Below are 16,073 nucleotides of genomic sequence, written 5' to 3' on the forward strand. Positions count from 1 at the left end.
TCATCCCTCCTTACGTATTTGCGCGAGTGTGCGCGCGGTGTGTGACTCAGAGCCTGTCGGTATATTTGGCCATATTTGCAACTGCATTCCGGGTGAGCTCTCTCTCTCTCTCTCTCTCTCTCTCTCTCTCTCTCTCTCTCTCTCTCTCTCTCTCTCTCTCTCTCTCTCTCGGTCCCCGCTAAGATGCAAGGTCTTTCGATGCTCATGACACGCATGGGAATTTCGCCCTAAAGCTGCCATTGGCGTGGGTTGTTCGGGGTTCCATTTAGAGGCGTCTTTTAAGGCATGATTATTGGGGCACAGGTTTGGCTGAGAAAGAGAGAGAGAGAGAGAGGGAGAGAGAGGTGGGGGGCGGGGGGAAGAGATACAGACGCCTTATCGCCAGTTTCGAAGGTGGAAGGAAGGTGCTTTTAGGCGTGGAATGCTGGGTATTTTTCGACGGAGAGAAAGGGTTACTCATCGTCGTTCAGAGGCTCGCGCGCTTGTCGGTAACTTGCGCGATTGACTTAATCAAAAGTGATTAATGGTGCATTGCTGCAGCCTTCTTTAAATTCTCTTTCTCTCTCTCTCTCTCTCTCTCTCTCTCTCTCTCTCTCTCTCTCTCTCTCTCTCTCTCTCTCTCTCTCTCTCTCTCCGAGCAATGTGTTTGATGATGCATGAGAGTGAGGAAGAGAATGATACACTGTTTTCCCTATATTTGTTGCTTGCGATATGTTGAAGTTTGCAAACACATCGAACCTTCGACATTTTATGTTTTGATAAGACAGTGTTTATGTGTTTTCATATGAATTCCTTATTTTCAATTTAATTCTCTCACTTTTTAGTATTAATTTCGCTCACAAGCTGCTTCTCGCTAAAATAGTGGTTAAAATGAAGTTAGTTGTGCATTGTAGAAATTGGTTGAGCTTGGCAGAAATCGCGGTTTCAAGATAAGTTGTATTAAATCGGAATGGTATACACCATGCGTCAGTTGTAACCGATGATAAATACCCGACAGGAACGTATCCTATTTTAAGCATAAAATACGGATTACTGTACTGCATACGGCTTCTAACAGGAATCACTGACTTCAAGTATATAATCATGCAGGAATTATTATTTTTCTCACAAAGCATTTCTACCACGTTCATTCACAAGCATTACATCATTATTATTATTATTATTATTATTATTATTATTATTATTATTATTATTATTATTATTATTATTATTATTATTATTATTATTGTGAAAGAGCCTTAGATTTATCGAGCAGTTTATTATTTTTAGGGTGATATCTTCTGTAATTATCTAGCCCTGAAAACAAAACAACATGCCATATCAGTACATCCACAGAACTGATTGATAGCAATATCTATGTAGCTCTATTTATGGTCCTTGACGCCAACTTTGGGATAAGCTTAGTTCTGGGAACTTCCTGGTTAATGTCACAACGGAGCTTACTTGGATCGTTCTGTTTGCATGACCTTTCCTCGCTCATTCCTTAGAAATGAATGGCATCGTGGTTGCGTCAGGCAGTAGTGACGTCATAGTTACTCTGTAGAGTCTTAAATTCAAGGCCTCCTCCTCCTCCTCCTCCTCCTCCTCCTCCTCCTCCTCCTCCTCCTCCTCCCTCCTCCTCCTCCTCCTCCTCCTCCTCCTCCCATGGAATATGTTTCATGTAAGAATCAACGTGCATGATGCCTAAACTTTGGCCCTGCTATGAAAGCATTATGATGTTCGTGAGCTATTGTACCGTACACTTCTAAAGCCTTTACTTAGGAATGTAGTATTATAAGACATATTTGAATTATTAATTATGTATCTATCATTTCATGAAACCTTTTCTTTCTTTCATAACCTGTATCCCGACTAAGCATATCATTATCATATACCGCTTCATGGTATTTTAGGATCTCTCTCTCGTAATTTTCATGAAAGTTTCATTTGACCTTGAGAATATAGGCCACTAGATAATGATGCAATCACACCTGTAAAATGGTCCTCTTGAATACATGCAGAAGAGTTATTTAGGCTTATTAGGGACAAGGTAATTTGATGTGTGTGTGTGTGTGTGTGTGTGTGTGTGTGTGTGTAGAGGATCCACTTATGCAAATTGGACCTGGTGTAATTTGCACTCCTGAATATTGGGATTGCCGTCTATACTCAAGTAAACATACACAAATTTTTTTTTCTATACTTAAGTAAACATACACAAACATTATTTTTATTTTGTTTTCTGACGCGAATCTATAATTGTTTTCTTAGCAACGCAAAGGAGACCTTTTATAGACTTGAAGATTATAAGGTCTCCCAGTGCAGTGTCTTGAGGTTGCACCATGTATCTCTGTATTTCCTGACGCTACTCAAAAGCGGATTCCATTTTGATTGCTTTAAGTGCAGACATATCTCTTCTTGCCAGAATTGCTTGTGGATGACCCGTTATGAGAAATAGAGATATTATTCAATCCTGTAAGCTGTATGTCTTTATAATGAGACCGAACTTCGGGTTTTATGTTTTAGTATTTTCATTATCCATTTTTATTCATTAAATGTGAAAATGGGCCCAAATATCAGGAGTAAAATGAAATTCGGTGTTAACCTAAATATGCCATTTCTTACCAGATGAAGTGTATATGTATATATATATATATATATATATATATATATATATATATATATATATATATATGTGTGTATATATATACATATATGTATTTTATATATGTGTGTGTGTGTATTCCACTCATTTTTTAAAGTACCACGTTCATGTCCACCGAATTTTCGTTGAGTGCATACAAATGCCTCCACATTTTCCACTTTCAGGCTCATGTTACGTAATGGAATGAACGTTCATGAATATTAACATTATCTTTTTTTATTTGTTTTTCAGGCACATCCCCAAGGCAAAAGCTACCACGGTGGCCGAGACTCCTGAGATGAGGCGACTGGCGGAAAATACTAAAATCCAATCGAATGTGAGTAGTACTGTTTAAGAGTTGCTTTCAAGGGAGAAGTTGCGTTGGCCAATATTGAGGAAGCCTCTCTCTCTCTCTCTCTCTCTCTCTCTCTCTCTCTCTCTCTCTCTCTCTCTCTCTCTCTCTCTCTCTCTCTCAAATATATATACATATACATACATATATATATATATATACATATATATATAAATAAAATACACACACTCACACCAGTCATCCATACACTAATGAGAAATTTGAAACAGTTAATGTAGAAACTCTCTCTCTCTCTCTCTCTCTCTCTCTCTCTCTCTCTCTCTCTCTCTCTCTCTCTCTCCATGAGATCATCTGTTCCGTCACAGGTCACAGTGGGCTCATCCCGCGGGCGTTGAATGTGCGGAAACTGGTGTTTAAGCGATTAGCCCCAATTATGCCTTGCATTTTACACACTGTGCAACACTGTGTTTATTAGGTGGGAGGGGGGGGGGCGGGGTGTTTAGATCGAATGCCAGCTTCTGATATTACTGCATGGGACTAAATACCAAATGGTTTGTAAAGGAATGTGGCGTATTCGTTATAATGGATTTCTATTTTATACATGCGTGTTATTCATCTTTGCATTTCCACCACAGTATAATGATTATGCATTCAGTGGTTCCCAAGGTTCAGACTCACATTCGTTATTCGTCAACTTAAATTTTCAAAATGAATTACTGTAATATAACATGAGTTAAATCCGTGAATAGCCTATTATCCCTTTCACTGTAACTAGTAAAATTCAACCTTATATCTTCAGGTCTTGTTTATAAAATTTTTTTTACAACTTATTAGTGACACTCATCATCGTTACTAAAACTCATTTTAGTTGGACTGTTGTTCATTCTTTTTACCTCAGCGTGTATTTGTAAAATTATTCATCCCTGGCACTTTAATTCATATTTGTTGAATCATCCATTTTGCTTTAAATTATATTTGCAAAAATTACCCTCTTTGCTTCGGCACATATTTTTAAAATTCATCCCTTTCCTGCTACTAACGTTAAAATAACATATACCCCTTTTACTTTAGTTTGTATTTTAATAATACAGTATTATTTACTTAAATCGCACTATTAATCTCTTTACAATATTTTACTTTAATTGTATTATTAAAATCTTGACAATATTCTACTTAAATTGTAATATTAAGATCTTTACAATATTGTACTTAATTGTATTATTAATCTCTTTACAATATTTTACTTAAATTTTATTATTAAAATCATTACAGTTTTTACTTAAATTTTAATATTTAAATCTCTACAATATATACTTTCACATATATTGTAATATTGAAATCTTTACCACGTTTACTTAATCTTACTTTGTAATATTAAAAGTTATGCCATTTATTTTAGTTGATGCAGTATTGTAAAACAGTGTAGAACGCATCCATTGTACCAAACCCATCAGACGGGTATCATATCAGCGTTTTATCTTGGTGACGCCGCTTGATGGCTATAAAGGCGATACGATTCTGAAGGAGCCGGTTGTTCTCAAGCAGGGATATAACCCAAACTCCTTTTTCTTTGTGTCAGGAGATTCTCTGTCCTTGTTTTGTGGGTCAAATGAAGCCCATGGGGACAATTTGGGGCTCCCACTCCCGTCGGTCCCTAATATTGCGAGCTTAAGAAGAATGGACGACTTACAAGTCGGTGTTCGTGTTGCAAGCTGTTGCAACAGGAGAGAGTACTTTGACTCATGTTCATTCATTTCGTTAGGATTCTACCCACTATTTTTTTTTTAATGACCAATGTTATGTATTGTTTTCTTTGGTGATTTTACAAGGTGTTTCACATTCTTGTTGTTAAATGGCTTTTTTTTTTATAGTTATGATTATCCCAGCGTATAAAAATCACTGTTTTGTACATAAATTACAAACTGTGGCAGTCTGGGATTTGAACAAGATCGACGCATAAGGCTTTGATTTACAACTTCATATGAGAAAGATTGGTGATTTATATATATATATATATGCCTATATATATATATATATATATATATATATATATATATATATGTATATATATATATATATTTACTCTTCTATATATATATATATATATATCATAAAAGTAACATTTCATGGTTATTATTCCACACTTACAAAAGCTTCAAGAACATATCAGCATGTCAGTATTATTATTATTATTATTATTATTATTATTATTATTATTATTATTGTACTTCAGTAGATGAAACCTATTCATGGAACAAGCACACAAAGGGCCATTGACTCGAAATTCAAGCTTCCGAAGAATGTTGGTTTCAACCTCCCACCGCAGACCCTACACTGCAGCAGTAACTGATCATGATACAGAGCCAGTGATTTTTCACTGCCCCGGTGGGAGACGCGAACCCGCAACATCTGAGTGACATTCGACACTAACCACTATACCAGCGGTCCAGCTATTCTGTATATACTGTCTGTTTGACCGCCTCTCTTATCCGGTGAATGCGCCTGCGGTTTTCATGGGAATCTGCTCTGATTAATTACCTCCTTCTTGCGGGACGTCTCGGCTTCAGAATGTTAAGACATTCTTTGACTGGATTGTTCGAGCGTTTCCCAGATCAGGTGTGGTATTAAAGAGAAGAGGAGAAAGTTAATGAAAGATCTTATGTGAGTGAATTGTTCTCTTCAAAAATGTGGGTAACGCGAATGCTGACATTTCTTAATGCGGAAGTCTGTTAAGTTTTAGAACAGCTCGTGAAATGTGCATTGGATTGTTCATGTGTGTATCGAATACACAAACCTTTAGTAAATTCTTAATTGTTCACCTATTATACTAAAGCAAACCTAATATTTATGAAATGTTTATTAAAATGTTTGTGTTTATCAGTTAATCGGACAGTATGGTGAAATCCTCAATATGCCGAATGTCTTCCAAGCTCTCAGTAAGTTTTTCACGTTTTTCTGTAGTAACCGAATGTTTTTAAAGGTACCTTTCGTATAAAACGTTCTTCGTAGCTATAACCTATAACCCCAAGAGGAAAGAGACAAGATTGAAGGAGTTATTGTTAAAATTAAATTTCTTTCATTTTAATACGTTTTTACCTATTTATTTATTTATTTTTTTAATAGAGATCTCTCTTTCTGTATTTCCCTTTACCTTATCTTACTTCCTGATGAACACCATATGCTTTGGAGGCTTGAATTTCAAGTCAGTTGCCCCTGTGGTGGGCTTGTTCAATATGAATATGGTTCATCTTCTGAACAGTAATAATAATAATAATAATAAATAATAATAATAATAATAATAATAAAAAGGTTAAAGTCCTCTTGGGCCTTGCAAGGCTCATAGGGCCGGCGCTGAATTCCGGTTTCTAAGACAGTAATAATAATAATAATAATAATAATAATAATAATAATAATAATAATAATATCATCAGTAATACTGAAGACATCGTGAAAGTGATGGGGAAGAACAACAACAACAACAACAACAACAACTTAGGCATGCGTTTGGCTTACGGCCGAGAATCTGAATAATACATTCTTCTATCAACTTTCTAACTTTTGATGTTTTCCGAAGACCCGTCATAAGGCCGGTTAAGCGGACCACGGAATCGAGTTTCTGCGCACATGAGGGCTGAGCTGAATGATTGGTTCTTAATAACAGGTTGTAAACGTTGCCGTATGTCGTTCCGCTATTTATTTTCTGATCTATTTGGATTGTATGTTATAACCGTGATGGTGCGATTAAATACTCTCAGTGTATATTAGGGGATACTGTAGGCTGAATCTTTGTTGTATGCGTAGTATGAATACTCTAATTCAGTGGTTCTTAACCTTTTTCAATGTATGCTCCCCTTTCAAATCAGCAGTCAGTTCTCGCACCCACTGATTTAAAAAAAAAAAAAGCTAAAATACAAAGTTGATATGATGTGTATTAATAACAAAACAACATTTTTAAAAATCTTAATTCACAAAGCTTACAATTTTATTTTATTTTATTTCTATTTTTTGCAGAAATAAATAACATGCGTATATATAAAAATATATTTTGCTTTAATTATTCATAGGCATCCTCGCACCCCTTAGGAACCGGCTTTACCCCTGGTTAAGAACCACTGCTCTAATTGGTTAAGGAATCCACAATGGTGGCTGACATCGAAGGTTCTCGAAAAATCTCGTTTTGGATGTTTTTTATATATTTACACTTGCATCAGTGTGGATTTCTTCACCATTTTAGTGATTCGTGTATTATGAGATTTTTGTAAATACTCTCATTGGCATTACATCGGCTTACAGTGGTAGTAGACAGTTCAGAAAATTGAAGGTTGATTATTTGACCGAAAACAACGTAGAATAACAGGTGTTATAAATATCTCGAGGGCCAACGTAGGCGGTTTCGTGATGATACAGATGTGCTTTATCTGATTGATAATTTATTATTATTATTATTATTGCTATTATTATTATTATTATTATTATTATTATTATTATTATTCTGATGATGATGATGATGATGATGACGACGACTCGCTAAAGGCCAAATAACTCGAACACTCATTAAACTTGACTAAGAGAGAATTTTGATTTTCTAAAGCATCACAACACACATTACCATATTTAATTTAAAATTGTCATACATGAAAGTCAATTGCCCGTTGTATCCTAACATTATCTCCACATAACTGATTTTAATAATATAATTAACAAACTTTGGCGCCATGCATTGTTTTGATGTTTTCCGTTCCTTAGTGTTCTTACATATTTAAAAATTAAAAATCTGGTATTTAAATTAAAGTTTTGTATTTTGTATTTTCCCGCTCTCTCCTGGCACCCAAAACTTCTTAGATAAACGCGATTCGAACTTGGAACCTTATACTAATGAGGCCAGTGCATACCCCTGGCCTCGATGATATAAAATTCAATTTGAATCGCGTTTATCTGAGAAGTTAATTATGCACTTGGTGGTCAGTCGACTGTTTTGGCTGTGACTTCAAATGAGGAAGAAAGTGACCTCGGCAGGATTATAACAGAGATAATGAATTAACAGACGTGGGAGATTCTTAGCTGTCTAAATCTAAATATATACCATCACTTAATAAATTAAAGCAGGACATTATTTACATATCACGGGGGTGGAATCATGTTTAAGAGAGTCATCAATATGCGTAGGCGAAACCAGTGCATAGCATTGTTCAAGAGACTTGTCAGCAGTTCAAATTTCAAGTAGTGTAAGACTGAAGATTACAATTCTTTATCTGGGAGATAATTGCTTTCATCTTTGGTTACTTCGAGAGCTCTTATTTTATTGCTAGTAGGAAAATTTTCTTTCTGATAGGGATTTTTCATAACTAATGAAGTAAGAATGTCAGATCATATTATCGATGGGCGGTTATTGCAGTTGTGATGAATTTTGGCGAATTTTGCCAGAATATTATACTTTAATATTCTAGGTATCTTGAGATTTATACATAAAAATGGTTTTGCTGTTTCAGAATAACAGTGCTGGTGTAGCTGGGTAGTACTCTTGAGGTATACAGCTACAGCTCAGTATACACGTAAAATGTGTACAGAAATGCCCCTGTAAATTTACCTTTATGTTTGAAAATACTGTGGGATTTGCTTGTATAGAAAAATAATAATAGCGTTACCGCAATATTAAAAAAATAAGTAGCTTAAATATTTACAGATATTTAATTTGTCAAAAATGCATTTTTCCTTAATAGGCAAGTATGATGTATCGTTTTGTCTCAATATTTATCCGTGAAGAACTGTCATTTAGCCATATCCTTCCTGGACGACTTGAGAATGACTCATTCTAGTCCTGGGATTGCGGAAGACAGTGGCGAAACAATTGTCTTTGTTCATTCACACTGAAGATGAGTCACTGCACAGTGTTTCAAAACAGTCCAAAACCGGACATAAATCCTTTTGGCCTAGTTTTTGAGTTTTTTAATTCTGAAACGTTAGATTACAGGTTTTAAGATGAGTCACTTTTTTGGCTCTGGAATATTTGTATTAATTTATCCCTCAGAATACATTATCCTTACTGTTTTGTAGTTCTTTCATATATTAGTAGTGTAAAAATGTTGCTAAAGTTTTTCAATATTCATCATATCATTGGTAACTAAGAAAGTGATAGAATCCCTTTCATATGGTAGTTACTGAAACATCGTTGAAACTTTGCAAAATATTAATTAGAATTATGCAAAAAGAAAGAAAATAATTATGTTTAAAAGAAACAAAGATGGTCCAGTAATAAACAACCCATGAAATTTGATGTCGAATTGCAGTTTTTCTCTCTGTCTTTTGTGCGGTTCATTAGTTACTGAAACAAGATGAAAGTTGGCAAACAAAATGACGTAGTGTATAAGAAAATAAGGTTCCATTAATAAAGAATGCATGAAATTCATAGTTTTATTACTGTTCTTCATCTTATCTTTTATATGGTGCTTACTGAAAAAAGTTGAAACCTTGTAAACAGTATTTGATATTACTATATTTATACCAAACAAAATAGTAGGTGGCTGAGAAAAAAAAATTAAGGATGCTCCATCAATGAAATTTATACAATTTAGAGCATAATTACAATTCTTCATCTTGCCATGTATATTCTTTTAAAAGCGATAGAACCTCCGAGGAAAATGACGATGACTTGTTGGTTTTAGGCTCTTTTTCTCAAGCCCACAATACATGGATCAGAAGAGGCTAAAAGTCCATGCATAAGATCTTCATTACCACTTATTCGACTAGTTTTTCTAGTGTGATAAATCCTAAGTCTTTTATTGTCTTTATTACGAGTCTCTTGTGCCTCTTCACTAAGAGATCCAATTGGGACCAGAAGATAAGAAATAACATCACCTCCATGAATTAAAATCTGATGCATGGATTTTGGCATATAAAACCAAGGATATTTTTCGACATACAGTTGTGCTGTTTCTTGAGCATATTGGTTGAATTTCTCACTATCTATCTCAAAATTAGTGTTTATCACTTTAGAATTACTCGAGTCTCTTCAATAAAGTAGAGTCAACTCGTGTTATACGTGAAATCTCATATTCGTCAAAGAAACGGCGAGCAGAATTGCCATCGTTTGAAGTTCCACTACCCCTGGACATGGTATATCAACTATCAGACCAAGTTCGGTTCTTAATTCCCGTTGCACTCTTTTTTTCTTCTTCAAGTTTCCTCCTGTTATCTCCTGAAGCTCTCCATTTCTTGAAACCTAAACGATAGCTAATATGGAGAATACATTCATAAAAGCGTATATAAGCATGAAGAGGTGACAGTCCATATTTCAGCATTTCATGATTAATTTCTCTGTTCTGAACTCTGTTGAGGTCATTCATTTCTGTTGGTTTTGCTTGACATATAACACAGACCTGACTTGACTTAATATTTCCTATAACCTGCATTACTTTACCATCTATCATAGAAAAAACATTTTGTGACTTACTCTAAAATTTAAATCATACAGTCTAATAGATGAATCTGTTAGTGCATCCACTTCTTTTTCTAACAAACCAGCTTCTACCTTTATCAGTTCTGTAGTTTCTTTTTTAAACAATAACTTTATTGGCCTACATAATCTTGTTGACGAGGGTCTTGGATTGGTCCAGATAACAGTTGTTTTTTCTTCACTAACCCCTTCTAATCTGATGGGGATAAAGGATATTAGAAAAAGATTATCTTCATCAATTTCTTCTTCTGACCTTTGCTTATACTTACTGTATCCTGTTGAGCCATCCATCCCATACTTACTAACTATAGTAAATTTGGAAAATTTCTTTAATATGTCTTCTTCATATGTCATAAGAATTCTTTTTGCTGTCAAATCCAGAATTTCTTGCAGCCTCACGCTACATTCCGTTTCATTTACAAAAATATTCAATGGATATGTCTGACTTTTGGCTTTTAAGACCTCATGATAACTTGGGTATAAATCAAATCCATGATGAAGAGCTCCTTGCCTCAGAGTGTTATATGCCTCTATCCCCAAATTTAGGTCAATTATCAGTGCAAGAGCTTCTTCTGCAGAGTATTGTGCCATCGTAGTTTCCTTCCTCAGAATAGCATTGTCCAGTTTCCTTAGTGTATTCGGCGAACTTAAAGAAACAGCTTTTACAATTTTTGCTTTTTTAGGTTCATGAGATGTCCATAGTGAGGTTGAGGTAGCATCTAGAAGTTGATCAGGTGTGAAATCTTTTCTTATGTCAGAAGTAATTCGCCTTTTTGACCAGTCAGTAAGGCTTTCATATGGTCCTGATGGCCTTCCTTTTGATTGGAGAGTTATTTGAGGATTAGCACTTGCATTTTCCTGTATCTTAGAATCTATTACATCAATAACATCTTTTCGGAATAGGGGAGCACTAAACCATTCTGGATATTTAGAGTATACTCTATCAATCATTCTGTTACACGATTTGAGTTTACTAAAAAATTTATACATAAAGTCTTGTATTGCATTTGTTATAATGATTTCACTTTTATCATCAACATTCTTAACTGAGTACTTATTCATTAGGAATTCAACCAACTCTTTAGTGCCTATAGCTTTCAGTGACTTTGAGTGATATGTCATGGCTTCATCAATAAACTCCTTTCTAGTTAGAGTCACACCTGTATCTGAAAAGCAAAGCGCATACATTACACACTATTAGTTACCTTGCATTTGTTAAACATAGGCTATGTGCAGGATTTGAAAAATTTTCCTTTTCCTGTCATAACAAGAGAAAGCAAAACTCTATAGACCCCTGACAATTGATGACCGTGATATTCATCAAGAGAATGTGCATAAAAATGTACAATTGAAACGTCAAGTTAAATGAATACATAGAATAATTTTTTTGAAGGTTGTGCAGAGTTCTAAAAGATAAGATTAAAAATGATGACGATGACAAACGCAATTCCTGTAATCTGTTACTAGTTTTTCTTTGCATAAATGAACAGAAGGCTTTAGAAATTATGAGCTACTATCAAGTACAAAGGAGCAGAGGTCTTAATTCTCGTAGGCTACCCTGACAACCGATTGAAGTTTAAAACTACTGAATTTTACACCATCTTACATTTTTTTAAAAGAAATAGGCCTATTAAAATCAAGTAAATTGATATTCTTACAAGAATTTATAGGAATTGAAAAGATATTCTAAGCATGGAGAATCAAATGAGATAGTTCTACTGACACTAATGATCAAAATAGACAACCACATTCAATAAGGCATGTTTTATGAGAATAGGCCTAACGAGCTATATTTCATGTATGTAGCCCTATATTAGCTTTATTTGACAATTACATAAAAGGGCAAAAACGGGCAGCTGAAACCTCTATATCAAGTTAGTATGAAGTCTAAGAAGCCTTTTGGTTGAAAAATCACATCAGCAATCGATAGCAATATAAACTATATTTTTATGTTTTAAATTTTTTCTTTTAATGTTCCTATATTTTCCGATAATCGGATAAAACAACCCTCAAATATACTACAAACACAAATATTTAGCATTTTGGCCACTTACCTCTATACTTTGATGGAGATGCCATTATTACCTCACAGTAATCTATCAACTTAACTTAAACTACCACCCTGACATAAGTTCAGAAGAGGACTGAAAAATAATGAATTTTGCTGGCTCTCGTCGCTGAAGCTCAAAACATGACAAAACACGTATTACACCTGCATTGCCAAGTCATCTATTAAACCTGAAATTATGATTATACATTAGTTTAACGTCTTAGGAAACCAGTAATGAAGTGATATATGTAATTTTAACAACTTCGATTTTTTCATTTTTGTCCGGTTTTTAGCTGTTTTGAAACACTGTGCACTGGTTTCCTCGAATGCTTTTTATGTACCTATAGGGAAGACACCTCTCACCTGATCTCTGTGAGGTGTCTGATTTATAAGTCACAGGCAACTTCACAGTATAACTCGTTCATTGTAGAGAGGCACGGCTGTTTGTTTCAGTTACGTGTTCTTGAACCGTTAACGGTCTCTCTCTCTCTCTCTCTCTCTTGCCTTGTGCTTTGTGTTCCAAACTAATTTTTGAGATTAGAAACCTCCACCCCTCTCTCTCTCTCTCTCTCTCTCTCTGGTGCACTTTGTACCAGACACGTTTGTGATTCAAAAACGTTTGTTTCAATCACATGCTCATTAACATTCTCTCTCTCTCTCTCTCTCTCTCTCTCTCTCTCTCTCTCTCTCTCTCTCTCTCCTGTTCGTTATGCCACAGCCCAAGGCCACACACACAGCATCTTTGTGGACCTTTCCTTCACGGGTTACAACAACGTACCACCAGAACAACAGTATATTTAACGGCTCTCTCTCTCTCTCTCTCTCTCTCTCTCTCTCTCTCTCTCTCTCTCTCTCTCTCACTTGGCCCCGTGTGCTCTGGACAGTGTCAAACTCATAGACCCCAGTATCACGTTCGAAAATCTCATAGGTCATCGGCGCGAGCTAATTTGACCCTTAAATTGCCTCTGGCCGTTAGGGTGAAATTTCATTGGCTCCCCTTAATCTATTATCCTTATCTGAACAAGCGGGTTTTTTTGCGTAGGATGGCAGGAAAAGTTAGATGATTGTACGGTTACACTTTGGGGAAAGTGCATCGGAGTGATTTTGCCTTGTCATTTTTTTTTTTTTTTTAATTAATTACTGTTATTGGTTTTTTTTTTTTGGGGGGGGGGCTATTGTAGAATTAATCGTGTGTAAAATTAGAAATGTCGCCAGTTAGGTATTTCCTGCAAGTAGTGATTGTATGAGTTAATATCTATCATGAGCTTTTGAAAGTTCGGAACCGTACAGAATAGGAATACATGATGTAGACACAGTGAAGATAAAAATGCACTAACGAGAATATAAAGGAAATCCTATACCAGCAATGATAATAATTGTTGCGGAGTATCTATCAGCTCAGGTTTGACCTAAAAATCGAATTGCCACGTGGTTTTTTCTTACCAAAGCGAGCAACAATACCCAATTTAGAATTTTTTGAATAATTGTAATAAGTTTAGGTATGGCGTTTGTGGGGAAAAAATATTTTTCATTGCTCGTGCTTGCTACTGAACACGATGTTTCATGAATATTGCGAAACGTATTGCCTCTCTCTCTCTCTCTCTCTCTCTCTCTCTCTCTCTCTCTCTCTCTCTCTCTCTCTCTCTCTCGTTTAGTTATAGGTAATATCTCACTTTCTATCGTTTATGAGGTAGTGTGTGTAAAAGTAATGAGGGCAGAAAACTTGTGGTGAACAATATCTGCAAACGTCATGTTTTTCTTAATTCTTGTCACCGTTCACTTGCGTGCAAAGACATACGTAATCTTCGTTTCCGGGTGTTGTGTTTTGACCAAACGAGAGAGAGAGAGAGAGAGAGAGAGAGAGAGAGAGAGAGAGAGAGAGAGAGAGAGAGAGAGAGAGAGAGAGAGAGAGAGAGGCTAGTTGGGCAGGGGATTTGCTAGTAGAAAATTGAAAGTGACAGTTCGCCAAGTTGATGGGTCACTCTCTGCTTCAATTTTATTTATTAATCTTTTCTTAGATATTTTGTTAATCCATTTTCCACCTTGCGTATGCCAAGACGGCGCGCATTGCTCCCATACCGTGAGCAGTAATATTCTATGTTGTTCATTCACGTAATCATTAATACCCCAGTTTGGTTTTTTATTTCCTTAAAACGGAGTTTTGCCCGAAACTTACAAGAATGCCCCCCCCCCCTCCATAAAAAAAATTCAAGTTATGGGCTTCACGCCATATATGATGACAGACCCACTTCTTGGAAATGAAGTAAGTTGAATGGTTCAGGAAACATAGAGGGAGAGAGCGAATTCCATATCCTAGAAATATATACTGTACCACATTTTGTCATTTTGGAAGAGCATTCCGTTTATGGAATCAAGGAAGCGCCAGGGAACGGAAATTTCCGTTAGATTCCTGTTCTAATATTTCCGTGACACACACGGCCCAGAACGAATATTCTTACCTTATTAGGTATTGTTGATGGGCATCACCTTAATTTTCACAGTCATCCAGACATTATAGTCGTTTGATGATGATATTCTTTACGAAATGCAATTTCATAAAATTATCATTTTGACTCATGAATCTGACGTATAATCCTAGAGTTATTTCACCTTCGTCATCTTCATAAAATGCACAAGCATTATCGTATTCATTTGCAATTCGTGAAATTCTTCCTTATGTGAGTCATCTTAGTCCATCTTACTAAATTCACCTTACCGTTTACGGAATTAATGCTTACATTGGTTAATTCATTAAATTCATGAACTTCATTCCTCAAATTCATCCTATATTTCTCCCTTAGGGCTAGTGCCGTCAGTGCACCTCACAGGGTGCACTGTAGGCATTACAAAAGGTGTTTTTTTTTTTGCAGCACCCCTTCGGCCCCTAGCTGCAACCCCTTTAGTCTCAGTTTCTTTTCCAGCGCTGAATGACCTCATAGGTCCCAGTGCTTGGCCTAAATCCTATATTCCATTCCATTCCTAACCTAAAGTTATTTTACGTCCACAAAGAAGTATCTTCTTCACGCACGTGCGTAAGCATTTGCACCCTCTAATTCCATTATTTATTGCTGGAACTTGCAAGCCGGCTGGGATTAGGATCGAATTTCAGGCGACATCTGCCCCTGCATAAATTCACAGCTGATTAGCGGAGGATTATCTCACTCAGAGGGTATGAGCAGGCATGTGGATATTTCACAGTGGAGCGTGATGTGCTGAATGTGGGTTGATTAGGACGGAGGAGGAATTTTTTTTGTTTTCCTTTCTTGTGTGTGTGTTTGTTTTTTTTTTTATAAGCAGATAATGTTACATCGGACGTTAATCCTTGGGCACGTGTTATACGAGTAAGTGCCAAACATGTCTGGGCTGTCAGAGTTTTTTTTTATTTATTTACTCTGTAATATCAATAGGCTTAATTAGATTTATGAATCGGGTTTCGTCGCTGCTTTAAATGCACATACGTTAGTGACTGTTATTGGAGCCTTTATTTTTTCTAATTAATTTATCTTTTTCATGAATTAAACAAAATTTCATGAATTGTTAAACAAAATTACATTTGCTTAATGTATTTCATAACCTTGTATTAGAGTTTGCCTAAGGTGTAATTGACATATTGAATATACTGATGATTATTAGTTGA

The 16,073-nt window shown here is 35.7% G+C and overlaps 2 protein-coding genes across 3 annotated transcripts in view; one reads left to right on the forward strand and one right to left on the reverse strand.

Annotated features, from left to right (window-relative positions):
- Nucleotides 1-16,073, forward strand: part of Lasp (LIM and SH3 domain protein Lasp) — a 90,504-nt gene that overhangs the window by 37,931 nt on the left and 36,500 nt on the right. For both annotated transcript variants that reach the window (XM_067096592.1, XM_067096593.1), the window contains exon 3: nt 2,873-2,957. In XM_067096592.1, coding sequence (XP_066952693.1) covers nt 2,873-2,957 — 85 coding nt within the window. The remainder of the gene's footprint in view (nt 1-2,872; nt 2,958-16,073) is intronic.
- LOC136834246 (uncharacterized) lies at nt 10,301-12,625 on the reverse strand. The gene is made up of 2 exons (XM_067096589.1): nt 12,441-12,625; nt 10,301-11,552 (listed from the first exon to the last, which is right to left on the reverse strand). Exons 1-2 carry the CDS (start codon nt 12,463-12,465, stop codon nt 10,357-10,359), a joined length of 1,221 nt encoding a protein of 406 aa, XP_066952690.1. The 5' UTR covers nt 12,466-12,625; the 3' UTR covers nt 10,301-10,356.

Source organism: Macrobrachium rosenbergii, chromosome 53, assembly GCF_040412425.1.
Source record: "Macrobrachium rosenbergii isolate ZJJX-2024 chromosome 53, ASM4041242v1, whole genome shotgun sequence".
Classification (NCBI taxonomy): domain Eukaryota; kingdom Metazoa; phylum Arthropoda; class Malacostraca; order Decapoda; family Palaemonidae; genus Macrobrachium; species Macrobrachium rosenbergii.

Excerpts from the sequence above, each read along its gene's own strand:
- LOC136834246 (XM_067096589.1), bottom strand. The coding sequence starts at position 12,465 with ATGGCATCTCCATCAAAGTATAGAG. Across the intron at positions 11,553-12,440 it reads ATCTCCATCAAAGTATAGAG|ATACAGGTGTGACTCTAACT; the intron begins GTAAGTGGCCAA and ends TTTGCTTTTCAG.